This window comes from Pseudogymnoascus destructans (assembly GCF_001641265.1).
Source record: "Pseudogymnoascus destructans isolate 20631-21 unplaced genomic scaffold scaffold_56, whole genome shotgun sequence".
Taxonomy (NCBI): Eukaryota; Fungi; Ascomycota; class Leotiomycetes; order Thelebolales; family Thelebolaceae; genus Pseudogymnoascus; species Pseudogymnoascus destructans.
The window spans coordinates 1-24,989 of NW_020167573.1; the positions used below are offsets into that span (position 1 = coordinate 1).

The 24,989-nt window shown below is 45.4% G+C and overlaps 4 protein-coding genes across 4 annotated transcripts; 2 read left to right on the plus strand and 2 right to left on the minus strand.

Moving 5' to 3' along the window:
- Window positions 1–1,499: 1,499 nt before the first annotated feature.
- Window positions 1,500–3,579, plus strand: VC83_09546 (uncharacterized protein; the record flags this gene model as incomplete). Its single annotated transcript, XM_024472959.1, has 4 exons — window positions 1,500–1,953; window positions 2,010–2,554; window positions 2,624–2,766; window positions 2,832–3,579. 4 exons carry the CDS (start codon window positions 1,500–1,502, stop codon window positions 3,046–3,048), a joined length of 1,359 nt encoding a protein of 452 aa, XP_024319535.1. The 3' UTR covers window positions 3,049–3,579.
- Window positions 3,580–3,920: 341 nt separating this feature from the next.
- Window positions 3,921–4,881, minus strand: VC83_09547 (uncharacterized protein; the record flags this gene model as incomplete). The annotated part of the gene is made up of 2 exons (XM_024472960.1): window positions 3,921–4,070; window positions 4,672–4,881. 2 exons carry the CDS (start codon window positions 4,879–4,881, stop codon window positions 3,921–3,923), a joined length of 360 nt encoding a protein of 119 aa, XP_024319534.1.
- Window positions 4,882–22,260: 17,379 nt separating this feature from the next.
- VC83_09548 (uncharacterized protein) lies at window positions 22,261–23,977 on the minus strand (the record flags this gene model as incomplete). The annotated part of the gene is made up of 4 exons (XM_024472961.1): window positions 23,173–23,977; window positions 22,802–23,123; window positions 22,601–22,740; window positions 22,261–22,546 (listed from the first exon to the last, which is right to left on the minus strand). The coding sequence occupies exons 1-4, from the start codon at window positions 23,409–23,411 to the stop codon at window positions 22,261–22,263; spliced, it is 987 nt and encodes a 328-aa protein (XP_024319536.1). The 5' UTR covers window positions 23,412–23,977.
- On the plus strand, window positions 23,636–24,450 carry VC83_09688 (uncharacterized protein). The gene is made up of 2 exons (XM_024473101.1): window positions 23,636–24,241; window positions 24,287–24,450. Exons 1-2 carry the CDS (start codon window positions 23,806–23,808, stop codon window positions 24,436–24,438), a joined length of 588 nt encoding a protein of 195 aa, XP_024328869.1. The 5' UTR covers window positions 23,636–23,805; the 3' UTR covers window positions 24,439–24,450.
- The last annotated feature ends 539 nt before the right edge of the window (window positions 24,451–24,989 follow it).

Below are 24,989 nucleotides of genomic sequence, written 5' to 3' on the forward strand. Positions count from 1 at the left end.
GCTGGGTGATGCATGCGAATAAGAGTGTGTATGGGGAGGATGCGGAGAGTTTCCGGCCAGAGCGGTGGTTGGATGAGGAGAATGAGGGGGAGGCGTGGGAGGAGAGGGTGAGGGAGATGAAGAGGTGCAATATGGCTGTGAGTGGCTCGTCTCGTTTGTTTGTGTTACTGTTTTTTTTGGGGCGGCTATAGGCACCCATTCTCTACCTTGGCTTGGTGACACAAGGCTAATATACCCCGTCCAGTTCGGAGCCGGACCTCGCGTCTGCATCGGTCGCAACATCTCTATGATGGAGATCATCAAGTTCATCCCTGCGCTAGTTCGCATGTACGACTTCCGCCTTGCCGATCCCGAGAAGGAATGGAAGGTGCTGGGCCACTGGTTCACGAAGCAGAGTGGCATGGATATGATTTTTGTGGAGAGAGTGCATGCCTAAACTCGGACGGTTGCCGCTGCTGTTATGTTCTGTTTTGGATGTTGGTATTTGTCCTCTCTATATCTCCGTTTAATGAGTGTTATTGTCGTTGTATAATACATATTTTAAAGTAACTTAGTAGGGTCTCCTCGCCATGTCAGACGCATGATAAGCCAGAATCGCAGACGTACGTGGCGTGCTTTCGGCCGTTCGGTGCATGTTCGGCGTTACACCATCACTGCTCCATGCATGCACGTACGAGTACCCGATCTGTACTCATTATGAAACTCGTTCCGCCGTGTTAATGACAGGGAATAGAGCGGGGAAGGAAGCGGGGAAGGAAGCGGGGATCTCCCACCTCGCCTACCCCTGTTTGAATATCCCTGCTGTGCCACGTTGAGGGCTTATCAATCAATTTCTATAAACCCCCCCCCTCCCTTCGTTCTTTCATCTCACTTTATATATCAGCCGTTGTGCTACTCTACCAGCCACAGCCTACCCCATCGAGGGACGACGAGGAAGGACAAAGCTGGCTGGAAGTACGAAGGATGATTAGAAATCAAATAGGTAGACGTAGATAATCACACGCCAAGGACATGAGATCACGGCGAGGCTGAGCAATTCGCTTGGTGTGCGCGCAGTTACATGTCAGCTACTGGTTACTTACCTCTGGGCTGAAGAAAAATAACGCGAATGCCTTTGCTTCTCATAAGGAACTAAGAGTCTATGTTTGTGTGGTTGTCTCTTTCTCTTTCTTATCCAACTTTCTTCATTGGCGCATTCTTTCCTGTTTGCTCCCTTACTCCCCGTCACCGTCACCGTTCGTGCTTTACTTCTCTTCTCTCGTTTTCCTCCCGCCCCCTTTCTTCTTCACCTCTCACCCAACCTCTCTTAACACGGCATACCAAACACTCACCGTCACAATGGTTTCCCAAATCCCACCGAGAAATCCTCTATCCACTCCCTCCCCATCCCTGGCGCTGACGCAGACATCGAGCAAGCACCCGAACCTGAATCTCCTCCCACCGGCCGCCAAATCCACGGTTTCCAATGGTTCCTCGTCATTGTCGCTGTCTTGAGCAGCATGTTCATGTACTCACTTGACGGCACCATAGTGGCTGATCTCGTGCCCTCCATCGCCAACGAGTTCCACGCTGTGCCGCTCCTCCCATGGCTCTCCGTCGGTTTTATGGTCGGTTCTATTGTCACCGTCTTGCCGCTGGGGAAGCTCTACGGAAAATATAACGCCAAACACTTATATCTCATCTCCGTCGTGCTCTTCCTCGCAGCATCGGCACTGTGTGGTGCCGCACCGAATATGAGCGCGATGATTGTGGGCAGAGTGTTGCTTGGCATGGCGGGAAACGGAATCTACTTTGGCATTTTGACGCTTCTGAGCGTGCACACGGGTGATACGGAGCGCCCAACTTATCTCTCAATGGTCGGTCTGATTTGGGGAGTTGGCACGGTCCTCGGACCTGTCGTTGGCGGTGGGTTTGACAAAGTCAATTGGCGATGGGCGTTCTACCTGAATCTCAGTGAGTCCCTCCCTTTACTTTCAATCTGGGAAACAACAACATCTAACATTCCACAGTAATCGGCGGACTATTTGCCCCCGTCTACGTCTTCCTCCTCCCCGCCTTTGACCCGTCCCCGTCTACCTCCTTCGTTGCCCGCGGTAAGAACTTCGACCTCCTCGGCGCCACCCTCTCTATCGCCTCAATCCTCAGCCTCGTTATGGCCATCAACTTCGGCAACGCCCTATACTCCTGGGACAGCGCTCCCATAATTGTCCTCTTTGTCCTCGCTGGCGTTCTCCTCATCCTCTTCGCCATCCAGCAGAAACTCGCCTTGTTCACGACAAAATCAGAGCGTATGTTCCCCGCCCACCTCCTCCGCAGTAAGGAGGCCTGTCTCCTCTTTATTGCGGCAGCTGGATGCAATGCTGCGGGATTCCTGCCAGTCTACTATATCCCTGTGTACTTCCAGTTCTCTCGTGGCGATAACGCTTTGGAGGCTGCGGTGCGGCTGTTACCGCTGATCATTGTGTTGAGTGCAACTATTATGGCGCAGGGGTTCTTCATGAGCAAGCTCGGGTATTATCAGCCCTGGTATCTTGTTGGTAGTGCGCTGTTACTGGTGGGGGATGTGTTGCTTTGTGAGTTTACCTGCATGCGTATCTGTTGCTCTAGCTAATGATTGCGATAGCCCGCATTGATGAGAATACGAGAGTTGCCAACATCTACGGATACGAGATTCTCGTCGCCATCCGGCGCTGGGGCCTTCATCCAGGCTGGTTATGCGACAATCCAGACTGTCGTCCCAGCTTCTGACACCTCATATGCCATTGCGTGAGTTCTCTCTCATTCCCTTCCCTACCATTATCCCACACTAGCTCTCTCGCTAACACGTCCAGCTTCATGATGCTCGCCCAATTCATCGGCATCGTCTTCGGTCTCTCCATCGGTGGCGCAATCTTCATCAACACCGCTCTGTCCTCCCTTCGTTCTCTCCTGCCTCTTCTCTCGGAAGCAGACCTTCGCGTCGTGATCAGCGGCACCAGTTCAAATGCCATTGAGCTTATCCCTGTGGCGCTGAGGATGACGCGGTGGCAGCAATTGTGGGGAGTTTGAGGAAGTTGTGTGTAATTATTTTTCGTACCCCCCGAATTATTACTATGAAAGAAGGAGGCTGATGTGGTCATGTAGGTTTATCCCAGCGTATGTGGCTGCGGCGGTGGCGCTTGTGGTATCGGTGTTTATCAACGTGGGTTCTCTCCAAACTATGAACTCTTATCCCCTGTCTATTATTTATCTAACTAACAACTGCAACAGCGCGGAAAAGCTTTCCATGCCACAAGGGCAAGCAGCTAGTCGGTAGATATATATACGTATGTCATTGATTTGATGTGTTTGTATGGGGAAGAAGACGTAGGGATAAAGATGGAGGGGTTTGCAGTATTTACTGAGGTTTACATTTCAAACCTGTGTTTTCGTTTTTCCTTTTGTTTTTATTTATTTTGTGCTTCGATTTCGAGAGTATGTGGGAATGGGGCGTTTAAGCGTATAGAATAGACAGTGCGAAAATTTACCCATTTGCTTTTCTATAAATTACTACGGAAGGCTGGCGAGCAGGTGCAAATGGCCAAAGGGGAAGACTCATTGTAGTAGAGCTTTCCAGTACTGCTGCTGGTGTTTCTCGATGATGTTATTTACTTATAAGTAAGCCCTGTTGATCTGAGAACTGTGATCCCAGCAAGGTAATTTTAATTACGCTATTCCTTAGCTACTACATGAGACGTGGCGACGCCGTCGGACGTGGCGACGCTGTCAGACGTGGCGTGACTGGATACTTCGTCTGAGGCGAATATGCCTTCTATAACCACTACAACTATTTGACTCGGTCGTCACAAGTTAAATCTCCAACAGTTACGGGCGGACCGACGTTTATATTCTGCAAAAATGTCCGAAGAGTCTGCGCCAGAGGCCAGACGGCAAAGCAGAGGTCAAGGGGAAAGTCGGCCTAGGAGCGATGCGACTTCTTTGTGCTGTTGTCGTTTGTAGCTGCTGTTGTCGTTGATATACCGGGCTTCAGTATTCTCATTAATCAACGTCGCACTGCTTTCGACACGGTAGGCGACAGCATGCTCTTCAGTCTAAACGCGACATCGTAAAACCGTCCGATGAGTCATTAGTAATAGTAGTAATTATTAATAGTGTCTGCTCTTGCTCGCTCCCTTCTCTTTGGCCTCTCAACTAAAGCTATTTCTATAGGAATAGCTAGGCCTGAAAGTTATCACAGTCATGTTTATCACTATGACAGTGTATACTACACACCAACACCTCTTTGTACTACACTGCTCTTTACATTGACATGATACTCCAACCCGTGCACTTGTAGAAGCCTCTCTAGCTACAAGCCCTAGCGTTACTTGCTTTATAGAAGTAGGAATATTAATATTAGACCAAAGAGCTTGCTCTACAGTTTAGAGCGATTTTGTTAGTATAAGGCGTTGTATAATACTAGAGAGTGTTAGAACTTAATATCAGTACAGAGTAACGTGGTTGTACACCGAGTCGTGAATGTCACCGAGTCGTGAAACTTTTTTATACCCACCACTGTAAGGTATAATTAAACAACCACAACATGTATTAAAACTAAAACTATTCAGAATCTGATGAGCTAAGTACTTCTATGACCTCCTGACAAGTTCGTGCATTATGGCCAGCCCCCCCGCAAGTGCCACAATGTCGTACACCTGGTTGCCCCTCATTCCTACCAACCCCTCCAGAGCGCTTCTCGCGATTTATTTGCTCCGTAACTGCCCTTTGGGACAAATCATCATGTGCATCCCCTACAGAAAGTGCACACCCTTGACGGACACGAGACTTTTTAGCCCTCCGGCGTTTGCTAAGAGCTTCGTTTGCTGCTCGAAGGGTGCGGACTTCAGCTGACAATAAAGTCATTTCATGTGCCAAAATCTCTGTCCCTTTAGCTAATGCAGTAACAGTAGCAAAATGGGGGTTGGCGAGCTTCCTTGGTGCCGTGCAATGCGATTTTTAACTAGAGTAGTCTGTGAGAGAGCATCTATTGGGTTGCGAGGCGTTTGAGAAACCCAAGGATCAGCGTCTATAGAGGGGGGTCCTGTAGGTGTAGGAGTCCGCAACTTGACGTCTAGCTTTGAAATGATTACTTGCGGATCAAAGGGCACTAAACCAGCTCCGCGAAATCCAGCTTTGGCGTTTTGAGTTGTTATTGACTGGTTATAAGCTGCGTGGAAAGCTATAAAAAACTCAACCTTTGTAATATGGTTTATATGAGCCTTAATAAAGGTCTCAATTTGACGCCCATACATGCGTTTAAGAACACTAAAGCACCCAACATCAAGTGGCTGAGTTAGGTGAGACGAGTGAGGAGGTAGACAGAGAGTTATGATGTTGTTTGCTTTGCAATATTCCTGAAACGCAGCTGATTCGTGACTTTCATGCCCGTCTAAAACCAACATCCGATATGGTCCTTTTGCACGACTGCAAGTATGTTTATCAAAATGATGAAGCCATTCTAGACCTGTCTCGTTGTTGGTCCATCCATTGCTTGTTGGTTTAATTACCCAATTGTGAGGAAGGCCGCCTTCAGTATACCAACTTGAAAGGTGACATTTCCCTTGAACTACTAAAAACGGAGGGATACTCCCGCCTTCAGCATTCACACAAACAATTGCTGTAGCCCATTCCCGATTGCCAGGCTGAACTGCCTTGCCTCTGCCACGTCGATCGGCGCGCGTAACAACTAAAGCTGAGCTAATAACGCCCATCATGAAGCCCGTCTCGTCAAAGTTGTAGAAATCACAGTCTTGGATGCCGTACTTTGCTCTCATGTTCTGCACAAGTTGAAACCACGCTCCAATAAGCTCAGGATCTTCGCACAAGGCTCTTTGAAAGTCATAAACGCGATTAAAATGCGTCTTTAACTCGGGGCGGCGTTGTATAAATTGATATGCCCACCGCGTCCCAACGTGCTTTCCCCCACGCGATTCAAGGATATAATTTGCCATATCCTCCACACTAGCAGGCCGAGGTGCAAATCCTCTTGCATCCATATCCAATATATTTCGAATAATCACTTCCTCTTCTAGCTCAGTCAATTTATGACTATTGGCTTTGGTTTCGCGTCGAGAAGGTCGGCCGGCCATTCTATCAGTAAGCGTAGAATAAGGCACTTTATATAGTATTGATGCAGACCTGCGATTAAGCGATTTACATGTTTGAAGAGCCTCAATAGCTAGAATGATTCGCGCTTCTTGGGTTTGGATTTCCATTGGTAGTTGTGGAGGAAACGCATGTTGAAGTTCGTAGGTAGCTAAGTAGGGAAAAGTTCACGACTCAGTGACATTCACGACTCGGTGTACAACCACGTTAATGCTCTTCTAAAATGCGTGCAACGAGCCTCTTATTATCAGTTAAGGTTCTATCCTCTTGAGGGACCTTCATAGAGACTATAGCTCTAATATCAAAGTGTTAGATATCATGCTTCTTTGTATACTTGCATATCATAGAAACCCTGGTTCTTTGAGTAGCTGCTTGTAAGGATGCCTGTCCCTCAGTGACGGAAAGGATCTGAGTCGGGCAGGTTACGGTCACTTGATAAGAGTTAAGGCAGGTTAGCCGAGTCGGACCCGTTTCAGGTACTTGAGGAGATTGACCCAACGGGGGTTCCTCTCCCTCAGTGATGGAAGGTATCTGAGTCGGACAAGTCATGGTCACGTGGTGAGGGTGAAGGCAGGTTAGCCGACTCGGACCCGTTTCAGGTACTTAAGGAGATTAACCCAACAGGGGTTCCTCTCTTCATCTTTTTTGTATCCTTCGTAGTAGACCTATAGGATAGCATCTGTTTAGCCTCCGACTCGCACTCCCATATGCTATTACTGTGAGCTGGGTGCCCTGTGTCCTTACACTGCTATAGCTTTCTCAATTATAGGGCCAGGAAGCTTAGTCCTAGGCTGACCTAGCACTCGAGCCTAGCTCCTACGCTAGGGCTTAGGCTTAGGGCTGAGATCAGAGCCCGAGAGCTCAATTCCGAGCTCTAGCTCAGCCTAGGATTGAGCTCTCACTGTTACGATATCAAGTGCGCCTTGCAGCTCGAGTGGGGGTTCAGGGGTGTGGGGAGCTTTCCGGGGTTGGAGCGAAGTTTTCAGTTGTGGAGTGAATTCTCAGAACTGGTCTCGCTAAAGAGAATTCACTCCACAATAGCTGTATATAGATCGAGCCACTGCTCGAGTGCTCCTCTTCTCTTTCCTTTCTTCTCTAGATTGAGTTTAATTCATAATACCCAACTGGCGCCCTATGCCTTGGTGAACCGTGACATAAAACTCAATCTCTCTTATACCTCTTTTCCTGCTCTTTGAGCTGAACCCTCTTCTGAAATCGAAATCGAAATCCACTCTTTGAAAACCCCAGAACCAGAAACCTTATCCTGAAGTCGATTCCAGGACGATCTCGAGGCAACCTCTCAAAGTTGGCTTTCGACAGTCAGCTCGACACACACACACCACCTTCGCAAGTCAGACCTTTTACAACGCTCCCTCGACAAGGATATAACTGTGAGGGAAGTGCGCTCCTCTCGAGTGGCTCCTACAGCCAACAACTGCACAATAGGGCCTTTGGCAATATGTGTCTGACTTGACGATATAAACCGAAATTGAAATAGCAACTCGCTATGGCTTATACAGCTGAAGAAAAAGCTGCAATGGCAGCTCGAAATGATCCAGAACAAGACCAGGAATCCCTGGCAGAAGGAGCATCAATTCCAAGCTCTGCAAACCAAACCAATGAACTTCATGATCCTAATTTCAAATCCAAAACCTTCCTTCACACTCTGGGCAAAACAGCTCAAGAGAGACATGAATCTATACTTGCAAATCGACATGAAAAGGCTGAATGGAATGTTGAAACCTTTGACGAATTCCAGAAACTATCTGTCGCCAACCAGAAAATGGCATGGACTTTGCACAAGAACATTCTTCGGGACTATTTGGCCCTAGCAGAGGACTCAAATTCGATACTGGCTGAAAAGGATGATGCCATTCTCCAGTTACAGGAACTGATCCAGAGGAACGAGCAACAAATCACAGAGCAACAAACAATTCAGAAATATCTTGAAACGCAAACCCAACAAGCTCTGAAGAATGAACCAGGACACCACTCTCACAGTCGACTGTCAGCTCGGATTCCAGACCCTCCCAATCCTCACAGATGGGATAGAGCCAGCATTTGAAGACTGGGGTTGTGAAAATTCGCCTCAAGCTCGAAGCCAACATTGATCATTTTCCAACACAGACTTTACAAATGAGCTACATTCAGAGTCGACTGGGAGGACTGGCAGTTCGACATGTCAATCCAAGGCTTCGACCAAACTCTACAAACAAATTGCAGACAGCAGAAGAAATTCTTGAAGTTTGGAAAAAGTCTTCAGTGATCCCGATCGAAGGCACACAGCTCAAACTGAGTATCGAAAGCTGTATCAGAGAAACAACACCTTTGCAGTGTTCTGGGCTGAGTTCCAAAGGCTCGCGACAGAGCTTGATTACTCTGAAGAAACTTTGCTGGATGACTTGCGCTTCAAAGTCAACCAACAGATGCAGAAAGCCTTAGTGGCTGAAGTTGGAGCTACTACACTTCACGAGTTTGCAAAGAAATGCATGCTCATCGACCAGAACATTCAGCGGATCAAGGAACAAGAAGACAAAAGGAAGCCAAAGTCATTTTTGAACAACATGGGCCAAACTCAAAATCAGGGCCAGGCACTTCGAACTTCAATCCCTCAACCTACAATGGATTCCAACATGCAAAACAAGACGCAGAAGCTGTATCGACCACCGCATCAAGATCCAGCAAAAGAAATGCTCATGAAACTTGGGAAATGCTTCATATGCCGACAAAATGGACATCAAGCTCGAGACTGTCCCCAGAAGCTCAAAGCTCAAGTGAATGAGGTATCTACAGCTGAGTCTATCATCGATTCGGAAAACGAATAGCCTCTAGACAAGTCATCACTAGAGGCAGTGCAGCCAGAATTGCAGCTTCTTCCTCGAGATCCAGTTTTGATCCGGACACCCCTTCTTAGCTACTTGTAGAATAGGAAAATACAAAGCTATTGTCCATGCATTGATCGATACTGGTGCCACAGGTGGAAACTTCATTAATGCTGCTGATGCAGAAAGAATATGTGAAATCGAAGGGATAGCCCCAGTCGAACTTGTGAAGCCAAAACAAGTTGAAGGATTCAATGGAGAGGCTGCCCCTGCTATCACACATGCTATATATCCTCGACTACAAGTGGGGAGAGCATGTGGAAAGCCTATGTCCATTATTCATTACTTCGCTGGGAAAACATTCCATCATTCTCGGGAAAGCTTGGATGAAGCAACATGGAGTTGTTCTCGATATGATCAATGATCAAGTCCTCTTCACTGGAGATTATTGCAACCATTCTATACCAGATCGAGCCCTCGAAACAGAGCCTATATCTAAAAGCGAAAGACAAAGGCCAAAGAAGAAAGCCAAAGAAATGCCTCCTCCGGAACCTGCTCCGAAAGTGGAAAAACCAAAACCTTGCACCATAGCAATGATTGGCGCAGCACCATTTCGAATGCTCATGAAGCAAAGAGGAGCTCAAGTCTTTGCTATATCAATGAAGGACATAATCGAGCACAAGAACAAGACCAAAACTGAAGAAATTGGCTCTCGACTGATCCTTCCGAAGGAATTTCATGAATTTTTGGATGTTTTTTTCAAAAATGGCAGCAGACAAGCTACCTCCCCATCGACCTTCAGACCATCATATTGAACTCGAAGGTGATGCAAAGCTGGGATATGCACCACTCTGGAATATGTCAAAGGAAGAACTTGATTTGGTTGAAGAATATGTCTTCGAGCACTTGCCAAAAGGGTTCATTGAAGCAAGCAAAGCCCCATACTCTTCACCCATTATGTTTGTGAGAAAGCCAGGTGGTGGTCTTTGATTCTGTGTTGACTACAGGAAGCTAAATGCCATAACGAAAAAGGATCGATATCCCATACCACTCATTGATGAAACGCTGGCCCAAGTCATAGGAGCAAAATATCTCACCAAACTGGACATTCGACATGCCTTCAATCGAATTCGAATGCAGACAGAAGAAGATGAAGACCTCACTACATTCAGAACTCGATTTGGATACTACAAATACAAGGTCATGCCCTTCGGACTCACAAATGGTCCAGCAACATTCCAGAGGTACATGAATGAAACCCTCATGGATTACCTCAACCAATTCGTCACCGCATACATGGATGACATTCTTATCTACAGTGCTACTCGAGCGGAGCATACAGAGCACATAAGGAAAGTCCTACAGAAGCTTCGAGAAGCTGGACTGCAAGCAGATATCTCAAATGTGAGTTTTTCGTCCAAGAAACCAAATTCCTAGGACTCATCGTGGGAGTCAATGGCATTCGCATGGGACCCTGCAAAGGTTTCTACTATATTGGAATGGCAAACTCCAAAATCGCTCAGGGATATGCAAGCTTTCATTGGATTCTGCAATTTCTATCGAAGGTTCATCCGAAATTACTCCAGCATCATGAGGCCATTGGTGAACCTTACCAGAAAGGATCAGATATTCGAATGGACTCATGCATGCCAAACTGCATTCGAGCTGTTGAAACAAACAGTCACAGAAGCTCCTGTCTTGAGGCATTTCGATAGAAACAAGACAGCCTATGTCGAAGCAGATTCCTCAGACTTCATCTCATCAGGAGTCTTGTCACAAAAAGATGATCAAGGGTTCTACATCCAGTTGCATACTTCTCGAAAAAGCTAGCACCTGCAGAATGCAATTACGAGATATATGACAAGGAATTGCTTGCAATCATCAGATGTTTCGAAGCATGGAGACCAGAACTTGAAGGGACAGATTTTCCAGTCCAAGTCTTGTCTGATCACAAAAGCTTGGAATACTTCATGTCCACCAAGAAAGCTGACAAGAAGACAAGCTCGATGGGCTGAATTCCTCTCTCGATACAACTTCCAGATCATCTATAGGCCTGGGAAGCAAAATGGAAAAGCAGATGCTTTGACTCGAAGGCCTGGTGACAGACCAGAAGGCAATGATGAGGATGATCGACAAAAGCAACAGCTTCAGGTGTTGCTACCACCTTCGAGGCTACATCCAGACATTCAGAAACTCAAAGAACAAGGCCAAACAGCTCAGCTAGCTCCAGTGGAAACTCATATCAGAGAAATGACAATTCTTGAGAAAATCCAAAAGTCTCAACTGGAAGACAAATTCTGCAAGGCTACACTACAGAAGCTTGAGAATGGTGATCGAACAAGCAAAGAGGTTGCATTGGCTTATTGCGAACTCAAAAACGGCATGCTAGAATATCAAAATCGAGTTTGGGTGCCAGAAAACCATTCAGGTGGACTTGTTGAGAGAAGTTCATGAACAACCTTCTATGGGACATCCAGGAGCTGGAAAGATGCTGCGAGTCATGAAACAGCACTATACTGGCCAAACATGGACAAAACAATAATTCGATATATCAAAAACTGCCATAGTTGTCGAAGATCGAAACCATCTCGAGATTCCTACAACGGACTTCTACAACCAATCCCTATTGACAGTCGACCATGGATGGATATATCAATGGATCTCGTGACAGGATTACCACTCTGTGAAGGGAACAATGCTATCTTGGTTGTTGCATGCAGGTTGACGAAAGAAAGACATTTCATTCCGTGTTTCGCTGGGCAAGAAGGACTACTGCAGAAGCTACAGCACAGCTCTTACTTTGACATGTATGGAAGCACCATGGTCTACCCAAACTCGATAATATCAGACAGAGGTCCTCAGTTCATTGCAGAAGTCTGGAGTTTGCTCTGCAAAATTTGGAAAATTTCGGCCAAACTTTCAACTGCCTTCCACCCAGAAACAGATGAACAGACTGAGCGATTCAATGCAGAGCTCGAACGCTACTTGCGAGCTCATGTGAACTATCTTCAAGACAATTGGGTTTCATACTTGTGCATGGCGGAGTTTGCTGCCAACAGTTTGCCATCAGATGCAACCAAGACAAGTGCATTTTTTGCGAACAAGGGCTATGAACCAAGAATGAGCTTCGATACAGAGCAGCAAGCATATCACGAAGCCAAACAAGAGCACAAGAACATAGCTCAGACCATGGCAAAGGTTTGGGAGTTTCTGCAGGATGAAATCACGCTCTCGCAAGCAAAAATGGAACATTTCGCGAACAAGAAAAGGAAACCTGCACCACGCTATCAAGTGGGAGACAGAGTATGGCTTTCAACTCGAAATATAAAGACACAGAGGCCATCAAAGAAGCTAGACCACAAGCAAGTGGGACCTTTTGAAATTCTAGAGCGAATTGGGCAAGTGTAACGCTGACTTCTAAACGATAGAAGACACAGAGGTTCTCTTGCGTAAAGGTTTACTTATCAGAGGAGGCAGGGGATCAGACACAAAGGCTTCAAGTAACACGTTACTAGTATATAACAAATACTGTATTGAGTTGAGCACGAAGCTCCTATCTAAGGAAATACTATCTACTTATATAGTGGCGTCGTGCCTAGTGGACTCTTGGGAACTCACTCGAGTCCTCGGAGTCCTGGACTCTTAGGACTCTTCTCATCATCCTGCGAGTCCATCACGTGCCTAGTGGACTCCTGGGAACTCACTCGAGTCCTCAGAGTCCTGGACTCTTAGGACTCTTCTCATCATCCTGCGAGTCCGTCACGTGATACTTTCGGAACTACTATTCCCCGCTGCCCCTCCAGGTACCAGGGCCGGTCTCATGCGACCTCCCTCCTTCCTGTCCTGTAGTTGGCCAGCCTTCTTGTTCCGTCGTAACACTCGCTCCCTTCCCCTGGGCATTCGTCTCGAATCCTATAAGTACGTCCATGTCCCCGGGACTCTGCTGCTCCTCAGCGAGTCCTTCAACATGCAACATGCCTACTGACACTGCCCGCAAACTCCAGGAACGCAACGATCTTGTCCGTCAAATAAAGAACCACGGATACGAACTACCCGAAATGGATTCTTGCTCGAACTGCGTGAGGCGAAACATTACTTGCGTGTCGTCTCCAAATGATTCACGGCGGTGCGCCGAGTGCGTTCGTCGCAACTTGAAAGAAGAGTGTGACTGTATGGGTCCTGAGCATCCCGACTGGGTGAAGCTCGAACGGGAGGAGGATCGCCTGGATCGCGAAGAGGAAGAAACCCTTTCGAAGTTACTTCGTCTGCGGAAGCAGAAACGCCTCATCCGAACCCGTGGTAAAGATATGCTCCGGCGAGGTTTGAAAACCCTCGACGAGCTTGATGCGGCAGAGGAGGCCGAACGTGTGGCTGCTGAGAAGCGTGACGCTGTTGAGGCTGAGGAACAGGCAGTTAGCGCTGCCTCCTCGTCTGTGACCGGGACCCTCGCTTCCTCCGATCCACTGGCCTACTCCCCTGCATCTTGGGATCAATGGCTGGCGGATGGCGGCGTCGATATTCCTCCAGCAGTTCTTTGCTGATGTTCCTTGTTGGTTCCCACGAATTATCCGTAGGTTCGTAATTTTCCCATTTTATCAAAAACTCTTCTCGACGTCCTACTAACCTTCTGTCTAGGATCGCTTCGACCTCATATTCGATTATCTCATTCTCGGGTTGGAGTTCGGTGTCGGTCGCAATTGGGGTATTTCCTCTTGCTGGTTCCAGTAGTGAGACATGAAATACCGGGTGTAGTCTAGACTTCCTGGGTAGCTGCAGTCTGTAATTAACTGAGCTGACTTTGTTCAATATTTTGAATGGTCCCAATTTCTTGAAGTCCAACTTTGTGCTTGGTCGTTTCGTTTTGATATGTTTCCGGAGTAGGTATACTTTATCCCCCTCCTTGAAGGCAGGTTCCATACTGCGCTTCTTGTTTGCGTATGCGGCGGATCGTTCATTTAAGAATTGGATGTCCGTCGCAAGTTGTTCGTGGAACGATTTCAGTTGTTCCACCACGATCAGGGCTTGTTCAGCTCGTGATTCATCCGGTCTTGGTTGCCTATATGCTTCTGGCTGGTAGCCATAATTGGCAAAGAACGGTGAGACTTTCGTTGCTTCTGTCATCGCGCTGTTATATGCAAACTGTGCGATGGGTAAGATCTGAACCCAGTTATCCTGTTGATGATTGACATAGCTTCGCAGGTACTGTTCAAGGGTCTGATTTAATCTTTCTGTTTGGCCGTCTGTCTGGGGATGAAAAGCTGTTGANACTTCGCTGGGAAAACATTCCATCATTCTCGGGAAAGCTTGGATGAAGCAACATGGAGTTGTTCTCGATATGATCAATGATCAAGTCCTCTTCACTGGAGATTATTGCAACCATTCTATACCAGATCGAGCCCTCGAAACAGAGCCTATATCTAAAAGCGAAAGACAAAGGCCAAAGAAGAAAGCCAAAGAAATGCCTCCTCCGGAACCTGCTCCGAAAGTGGAAAAACCAAAACCTTGCACCATAGCAATGATTGGCGCAGCACCATTTCGAATGCTCATGAAGCAAAGAGGAGCCCAAGTCTTTGCTATATCAATGAAGGACATAATCGAGCACAAGAACAAGACCAAAACTGAAGAAATTGACTCTCGACTGATCCTTCCGAAGGAATTTCATGAATTTTTGGATGTTTTTTTCAAAAATGGCAGCAGACAAGCTACCTCCCCATCGACCTTCAGACCATCATATTGAACTCGAAGGTGATGCAAAGCTGGGATATGCACCACTCTGGAATATGTCAAAGGAAGAACTTGATTTGGTCGAAGAATATGTCTTCGAGCACTTGCCAAAAGGGTTCATTGAAGCAAGCAAAGCCCCATACTCTTCACCCATTATGTTTGTGAGAAAGCCAGGTGGTGGTCTTCGATTCTGTGTTGACTACAGGAAGCTAAATGCCATAACGAAAAAGGATCGATATCCCATACCACTCATTGATGAAACGCTGGCCCAAGTCATAGGAGCAAAATATCTCACCAAACTGGACATTCGACATGCCTTCAATCGAATTCGAATGCAGACAGAAGAAGATGAAGACCTCACTACATTCAGAACTCGATTTGGATCCTACAAATACAAGGTCATGCCCTTCGGACTCACAAATGGTCCAGCAACATTCCAGAGGTACATGAATGAAACCCTCATGGATTACCTCAACCAATTCGTCACCGCATACATGGATGACATTCTTATCTACAGTGCTACTCGAGCGGAGCATACAGAGCACATAAGGAAAGTCCTACAGAAGCTTCGAGAAGCTGGACTGCAAGCAGATATCTCAAAATGTGAGTTTTTCGTCCAAGAAACCAAATTCCTAGGACTCATCGTGGGAGTCAATGGCATTCGCATGGACCCTGCAAAGGTTTCTACTATATTGGAATGGCGAACTCCAAAATCGCTCAGGGATATGCAAGCTTTCATTGGATTCTGCAATTTCTATCGAAGGTTCATCCAAAATTACTCCAGCATCATGAGGCCATTGGTGAACCTTACCAGAAAGGATCAGATATTCGAATGGACTCATGCATGCCAAACTGCATTCGAGCTGTTGAAACAAACAGTCACAGAAGCTCCTGTCTTGAGGCATTTCGATAGACACAAGACAGCCTATGTCGAAGCAGATTCCTCAGACTTCATCTCATCAGGAGTCTTGTCACAAAAAGATGATCAAGGGGTTCTACATCCAGTGGCATACTTCTCGAAAAAGCTAGCACCTGCAGAATGCAATTACGAGATATATGACAAGGAATTGCTTGCAATCATCAGATGTTTCGAAGCATGGAGACCAGAACTTGAAGGGACAGATTTTCCAGTCCAAGTCTTGTCTGATCACAAAAGCTTGGAATACTTCATGTCCACCAAGAAGCTGACAAGAAGACAAGCTCGATGGGCTGAATTCCTCTCTCGATACAACTTCCAGATCATCTATAGGCCTGGGAAGCAAAATGGAAAAGCAGATGCTTTGACTCGAAGGCCTGGTGACAGACCAGAAGGCAATGATGAGGATGATCGACAAAAGCAACAGCTTCAGGTTTGCTACCACCTTCGAGGCTACATCCAGACATTCAGAAACTCAAAGAACAAGGCCAAACAGCTCAGCTAGCTCCAGTGGAACTCATATCAGAGAAATGACAATTCTTGAGAAAATCCAAAAGTCTCAACTGGAAGACAAATTCTGCAAGGCTACACTACAGAAGCTTGAGAATGGTGATCGAACAAGCAAAGAGGTTGCATTGGCTTATTGCGAACTCAAAAACGGCATGCTAGAATATCAAATCGAGTTTGGGTGCCAGAAACCATTCAGGTGGACTTGTTGAGAGAAGTTCATGAACAACCTTCTATGGACATCCAGGAGCTGGAAGATGCTGCGAGTCATGAAACAGCACTATTACTGGCCAAACATGGACAAACAATAATTCGATATATCAAAAATGCCATATTTCGAAGATTGAAACCATCTCGAGATTCCTACAATGGACTTCTACAACCAATCCTATTGACAGTCACCATGGATGATATATCAATGATTTCGTGACAGGATTACCACTCTGTGAAGGGAACAATGCTATCTTGGTTGTTGCATGCAGGTTGACGAAAGAAAGACATTTCATTCCGTGTTTCGCTGGCAAGAAGGGACTACTGCAGAAGCTACAGCACAGCTCTTACTTCGACATGTATGGAAGCACCATGGTCTACCAAACTCGATAATATCAGACAGAGGTCCTCAGTTCATTGCAGAAGTCTGGAGTTTGCTCTGGCAAAATTTGGAAAATTTCGGCCAAACTTTCAACTGCCTTCCACCCAGAAACAGATGGACAGACTGAGCGATTCAATGCAGACTCGAACGCTACTTGCGAGCTCATGTGAACTATCTCAAGACAATTGGGTTTCATATTGTGCATGGCGGAGTTTGCTGCAACAGTTTGCCATCAGATGCAACCAAGACAAGTGCGTTTTTTGCGAACAAGGGCTATGAACCAAGAATGAGCTTCGATACAGAGCAGCAAGCATATCACGAAGCCAACAAGAGCACAAGAACATAGCTCAGACCATGGCAAAGGTTGGGAGTTTCTGCAGGATGAAATCACGCTCTCGGCAAGCAAAAATGGAACATTTCGCGAACAAGAAAAGGAAACTGCACCACGCTATCAAGTGGGAGACAGAGTATGGCTTTCAACTCGAAATATAAAGACACAGAGCCATCAAGAAGCTAGACCAAGCAAGTGGACCTTTTGAAATTCTAGAGCGAATTGGGCAAGTTGCATATCGGCTCAAACTTCCAAACAGCATGAAGATTCATCCAGTATTTCATGCCAATCTATTAAGACTTGACTCGAATGATGCAATCGAAGGGCAGCAACAGGAGCCAGAGCCTCCAGTCATTGTCATGCGAAGAGGATGGGAAGTGGACGAAATCCTCGACTCAAAAGTTATTCGAAAGAAGCTTTTCTACAAGGCAGCTTGGAAGAACTATCCACCGGATAGACATGGTATACTGCAGAGAGCTTTGAAAATTCTCCAGAAGTTACCCAAGCATATCACAGAAAATACCCTCAGAAACCAAAATGAGAGCTGGAGACAATTGTTTTTTTTTGAAAATGGGATTTCTTGATCAGGAGATCAACTCTGGAGTAGGGGGGGGTAGTGTTACGATATCAAGTGCGCCTTGCAGCTCGAGTGGGGGTTCAGAGGTGTGGGGAGCTTTCCGGGTTGGAGCGAAGTTTTCAGTTGTGGAGTGAATTCTCAGAACTGGTCTCGCTAAGAGAATTCACTCCACAATAGCTGTATATAGATCGAGCCACTGCTCGAGTGCTCCTCTTCTCTTTCCTTTCTTCTCTAGATTGAGTTTAATTCATAATACCCAACTGGCGCCCTATGCCTTGGTGAACCGTGACAAACGATTACATGACGGAAGGAATCAGGGCTTTCAACACATATCTGCGAATGATGAGCCCCGCGGAATGCTTTCAGGTAGTCATCAATAATAGGACACACACAATCCTCCTAATCGCAGAAGACGAGCTTGCTATTGATGATAGGATGCATGAATCTGCAGCGAATCTCCACGCGGAGGCAACCAAGAGAGTCATTGGTTTGAAACGCAAGGCCACCGAAGATCTGTCTCACACTTACCACGCACGGAAGATGGTTGTCTGCACCGATGGGAATGAGCTACCGTAAAATGCCAGGTACTGTAAAGTCTTCTGCACCTTTGGGAATGAGCTACCATCATGTTACTTGTACCGTCATTTTGTTGGTAGTGTAGTGTCTTCTGCGTCTTTGGGAATGAGCTACCGTTTGGCAAGTTCCATTGTCAGAAGTTCTATTTCCTTTGAGAGTCACGTGGGTGCATAGTAAAAATGGCAACGGTATCATGACATTGCAGAGTAATTTGCAACCAGGATTGCTAGGGCGTCTAGAGAGTAATATAGCTAGAGAGTGACATTAAGTATAAGAGAGCCATAATTTCCCACGTGACTGTTACAGGTAAGGAAACTTTCTCGAAAATGCAGGTGAGGGTTTATTTGGCACTAAATTAACTTATTTCAAGTGGATCCGAGGGGCTTTTCTTTCCGGCTTGTAATTAGTAGGAGAGCACAGGTACAAGGGAAGATTTAGTGATAGCAAGGCAGTTGGCGCTACCGCCTAAGAGCGGAGCTTGGGGTAGGCACGGCGTGACGGCAGGCGGCAAAGAGGCGGCTGCTTGGGGATCGAGAAATTCTTGTGCTTATGGCTAAGCGCACCCCCCTGCCTTACTCATGAAGGCGTCAGTATGGGCGATGAGTGCTTTATTGATACTGTATGGATTTGAGGTGAAAGTGTCCAGGATGCATCTATGACCTCGAGGTGTGGGTCATTACTAGGCTGCGCACTACTCGCCCAATACTCGGCTCACTCACTCAGTGGGTTACTCAGCTGGGTGAGTAGCTGAACCTTTCACTCGACTCGGTGAGTGAGGCCAATACTCAGTTACTCTGTAAAAACCCAGTGAGTACTCGGCTGTCACGTGTAAGATATATGCATTACGTGAACAGTCCCTCATACGATTAATACTGTTTTATGGTTACAGTTGTAAGTTAACTTAAAGTATTACATTTATCAGCATCACTCTACCATCTCTAATAAGCTGTGAGAACGAATCACGTATATTCCTCTATCTAAGTACCACGATTATCAGAAGATTATCAGAACACTATATTATATATGCTCAAGAACATCTTTCCACCTTGCTTGATGAGGCCGGCCAGACCTACTAATACCTAAAGTATTTATAGGGTCTTGACGAGTAGCTTGAAAGATATCAAGTAGATCTCTTCCAGTCTTCCGAGGGCGTTGGATAGGCGTTGGTGGCGAGGACGGCATATCCTTATCTTCATCGTCATGAATAGTTGGAAGTATAGGCTCCTCATTATTACCATCTTCTCTTATATCTTCATTATCTGGGATATCGTCATCTGGGATGTCGTATAAGGTCTCGTTAAGACGGTCAGCCCTATCTCTTTCTTCACCTTGTTGGTAGCGCATTTGTCGTTCTTCATGTGCAGCTTGTGATAAGTCTTGCTGTTGCTGTGGCCGCTGAGGATTAAACGGAGGATATTGTACCTTTGAATATGTCTCTCGGATATGTGTATTTGATCGTGGTTCTTCTTCATCGCTGATATATTGTAACTCGATAGAATTGCACATCCGTTGTCGTTGTGCCTCATACTCTTCTTCGACTTGCTCCTCAGTCATATCAACGACGTCCATCATATCTGCAAGCTTGTCACGATGACCTTGACGATTCTTGTATTGTCGAGAGTAATATATAAGCATAATACTCTTAATCGTCTCAGGATTAAGTTGACCACGTCGGTGGCCACATACGTCCCTTGCGGCACTAAAGACTCGCTCAACTCCAGACTCAGCAGCAGGAATACAAAGTATATCACGAGCCATTGCTGATAGACCAGGAAATTGCTCTTCCTTTTGTTGCCAAAATAGCAATATCTTTGTGTAGATATGTGCTATACAAGTTAGAATAAGATTATCAGAAGATTACCAGAAACTTACGAGCATCAAGATAGAGATCAGCCTCATTCACATATTCCTCTCGCTGGCCCCGAGTCCCATTTAATGTCTGACTTTGCTGCAATACTAAGGCTAATGGATCCATATCTGCATCTCGTAATCCTGATTGACTCGCAACTCGCACTGTAGAGTACTGCTCTTTATAAAGGGTCCTAAACTGTTGTTCAAACTCTGTCTCCCAATTTCGTATTGAAAAGTCAAGCTTGCAAACCTTTTTGTTAAAGTGTGAGAGCTTCACACTAGGATTTAAGATACTAGCAAATGCGAAGATAGATCCAGTATTTGTGTATAGCTTGTTATAATACTTCCTAATCTTCTTCTCTGCAGCATCGATTGCTAAAGTCATCTTTGCTGCCCATGGATATGTCTTATGCCGTAGCCGGTGCCGAGTTCCTTCAAGCGTTGATAAGAGTTTTTGATATACTCCAAGTGTATAGCAGACAGTAGGTCCGGCTGACGATCCAATGTTTGTTGTAAAGAAGTTGAATGGCCTTGTAAGATCAATGATGTATTCGATGTGCTTCCATTCTAGCTCGCTAAGTCTGAACATGTGAGCACCATGATCGCCTCGAGTATATTGATTGATTGTTGACTTGAGTTGCTGTGCTCGCAGAAGCATATGGCATGTCGAATCCCATCGAGTTGATACATCTTGAATAAGTCGAAGAAGCCTCTGAGATGATTGACCCCGGTTCATGTTTGCCTTTTGCAAAGTCATAAACCTGTTCCTTCGAGTTTGACTTGAATTAACAAAGATAGTGAGCTTCCGGAGCTATGAGATATTAGAAAAGACTACCAGAAGTTTACCAGAACTAACAAGAGAATATATACCTTTCCAAGTGTAAATCCAATACCCTTGTCCTTCTGCAACTTTGCAAGGCCCTCCATCTGATTCTCTTCTTCCCAGTTCATTAAGATCTCTTGATTTGTTGGCGTAATCCGGATTCGACCAAAGAGAGCACTAAGGGCAAGTTGAATAACGTGAGCTAGGCAGGGTATGTGTTGTACTTTTCCTCCAATGAAATGCTCGTTGTCTGCAATACTATCAAGCATTATTTCCACATCTCTCATCATTGAAGTGTTGTTTGACGCATTATCAGTCGTAATGGATATAATTCGTCCTTCTAAATGCTGCCTTGTGATAACTTTTTCAAGTATTCCACATAACTCAGCACCAGTATGCTCTGTATATATAGGTTCAAACCCAATCAAGACCTCTTGCATTTTCCAATGACGGTCGATAAATGATGCAATAACACCCATAAATGAAAGTCGAGTAACACTTGACCAACAGTCGAGCGATAATGCAATCTTTGAACCAGGAACAACATCTTGTAGCATCTCTTCTTCGATTTGTGTGAGCTTTGTTGTTAAGAGGTTTCGAATAGTTGTTGCTGAGGGTAGTGGATAGTGAGGATTCTGTAAGATAGCAAGCCTTTTCCATTCAGGATCCTCGACTGAGCGGAACGAGCTATGAGTTGAGATAACTGTGTATAGAACTTGTTCGTAAAATGCCTCTTGTGTGAGAATATGATCCTATTATAGATATTAGCCTATATAATTCTGGTAATAATCTGGTAATCCTTACCTGTTGAGGTCGCATCTGATTGATTCGCATTTGATAGAGACTATCCTTACCCATCCGTGACTTCTTTTTGCAAATGTCTGATGCAAGATGTGTTGCCATAGACTTTGGGCCAGCAGACTTGATTGCAGGATGCGTAAGGGCCTTCGAACAATAGGTACAAATGACACATGGTTCTCCAGAAAGCCGGTCTGCTCCTTGGTGATAAATTCTCCAGTATTGAGAACTCCGGTTGGTTGAATCCCATGCAATCTTCGTAAGAAATTTTCTAGTATGATCTGAGTGTTGTTCATACCATCGTGATAGCTTCCACCACTCAATGAATACATCGTGTGTATCCTTAGTCCATTTGATGAATTGGTTTAATTTGCCAGTATATTCGAGGCCCGCAGGGATTTGATTTAATGAAGGTAGTCGTTGAGAAGAGGGAAGAGAGTCTGAGAATATATTAGAAATAGGATTGTCAGAGTCAAACAACTCTGAATATTGCGATGACATTTGGCAAGTAGCAAATTGTTTGATTATCAGAAGATTACCAGAAGTCTGGCTACGATGAAATACTTAAATCTCTATAGCCCCTATTCGCGTCGGAAAATCAAATACTCCATTTCTCTCCTCTACTCTAACTCCAGAAACAACATATCCTGTGCAGCTGATACCTTAGCCCACTTTTCCTTATCAAATTTCTTAGAGTAGACAAGTAAGAACGCCTCTTTGAAGCTAGAACTATGAGTGGAGACTTGTAACCATCCGTTGTCGACAAGATTGTAAGACTTTGGGTACCACTGCGCAGGTCCTGGTAATTGGGCCCACTTTCCAAACTTCCAAGCTGTAAAGTTTGTCCAAACTGCCTGCTCGTACAAACAGAAATATTTATGTGGTGGGATAACGTTGTGAAAAGTGCTATAATAAACAATTAGTATCTCTAGAAGATTGCTAGAATGATCAGAGACGTACCCTTCTTCTACATCAATCCATGGCATATATTCAAAGAGATGCTCAGGCTTCTTTCTCAGCTTTCCAGCCTTTCTCGTATATGAGCGGATACAGCTATCCCAGAAATGTTGCCACTTGCGGAAATTGGACTCTTCATGGGCCTATCAACCGTTAGTATTACCAGAAGATTACCAGAAGATTACCAGACTATGAGGTACCAACATCAATGCGTGCTTGAGTTAAGAGAGCCTGGATGCTAGCGATCTCTTCATCAGAAAGCTCATCTGGTAGAACAGCCTCGTCATTTAAAATATCGTCGCGCCGTAACATAAGCTCCAACTCTAAATCGTCTTCAACCTCAGTATCCTCCCATTCGCTGTTATGATCGTCATCGATTGGGATACTGGTGATACCCTCAAATGCAGCAAGCTCAGACAGAAGTTGTGGCGGAGTAGATGGTGGGGCTTGTGGAGAAGAAGAAGGGGCGCTAGTATTCTTGACTTTCTGATTCGCAATGCAAGATGCATGGGTGCCCTTTTCAGTCCTGTTTATAGTTAGATTAAGGCTACCAGAGATTACCAGAAGGAACTTACCGAACACGAATACGCTCAACCTTCAATTCATTCTGTAGACGTGTCTTGTCTTCAGCAGAGGCAGCGATATACTTTGCAGACTTGTATAACTTCTTTAAGTAGTAGCTCAGATCGCCATGGTCAGCCTTGAGTGCTAAATGAACAGCCTTCTCATCTTCAGTAAGGTTGGAGACGCGGTTGCGAGCTTTGATAGTATTCAAATTAGTGGAGAGTTCTTCAGGTGCCTTGCGTTTCGCCATGCTAAACACGTGATTAGCAGAAGATCATCAGAAGTTCTGACTGTAGAATCAAGATAATAAACTTACTTGAGGTCCTAGTGAAGAGGTAAAGCGCAAAAGAGAAGAAGAATGTGTAGATCGGAACGTAACCAAGGAAGGTGGTTGGTTGTAAGGTTGTTGTTTTTTTAAAGTTGCAAACAATTATATTCGTCAAGGAATATTCACCTGCAAATAATTACTGTTCTAAACAACACTACAACGCGTACCTTCAAATAAAACACATACCTTTCAACCTCTACCTCTTTCTTTACTCTTTCTACAACATCCTTGCTACAAACTCACTGTAAGTACATATATCTTTTGATCTACTTCTTTGTCTTGTGTATACTTCACTAACTCATCTTAATGTTAGCAAATGGCTCGTATTAAGCAAACTGCTAGGAGATCAACTGGCGGCACAGCACCAAGGATGCCACTTGGATTACAGGCTGGCTCTAGGCTTGGTGGAAAGGGAAAGGGAAAGGAAAAGGCTGTGCGCACAGCAAGAAAAGCTCCAGTTCGCTCATCTCAAGCTTGCAACAATCATGCTCAGAAGGCCATGCGCCGTGCAAAGTCTGGTAAGAGGATTACCAGAGGATTACCAGAACTCTCTAATAAACATATAGGCACCAAGGCTCTCCGCGATATCAGAAGACAGCAACTTGATACTCGCCTGATTATTCCAAAGCTCTCATTCCAGCGTCTTGTTAGGGAAATCGCACAAGACTTCAAGTCCAATCTTCGCTTCCAGCAATCTGCTATCCTAGCTCTCCAGGAAGCTGCCGAATGCTTCCTCATTCGAGAATTTGAGAGTATGATACTTGAACATAGTGACAGGGACATACTAACAGTTATAGTGACAAATCTCCTTGCTATTCATGCGAAGAGAGTGACAATTCAGGCAAAGGATATGGTATTGGTTCGGCGTTTGCGGGATATGATGTTTAATCATGGAGCTGTAGGCTTAATCGATGGAAATGTCTCTCACCCAGGAATGAAGGTTAGATAAGTTCTGGCAAAGGTTATAGTGTGGAATAGGATATCAACGACATGGGAATGGAGTTATTGAGTTATGGCGTTTTACGATATCGATATCAATGTGAAGTCACGATCACACCCCCTTTTCAATGACTAATCAAACACGTGATATAACTGGGTTGCCAAGACCTATACTAGGTACCCGGCAAGTGAGTAATCCTCATTCAACAATACTCGGGATATGAGTGAGTAACTCAGCTGGGTGAGTAGAAATTCTACTACTCGACTCATGAGTACCCAGTGCGCAGCCTAGTCATTACAGTATTTGTATTACTAAGATGAAGTACCGTACCCCATTGTCTTACCCTTTGCCACAGATAACTCGCATTCTCAACGTGAGCCGAGGTGCAGGTCGAGACATGGCTGCTATATTTGGCTAATCAAGAGCCTGATCGCTTATTTCGTTAGCAGGTCCCATCAAGTTACACATTTAAAGATTCACATGGGAACAGCACAGAAAAAATAGCGACAGCATTACGGTTTTGCGGATCTATATTAGAGCAGCTAGAGAAATAGACCTAG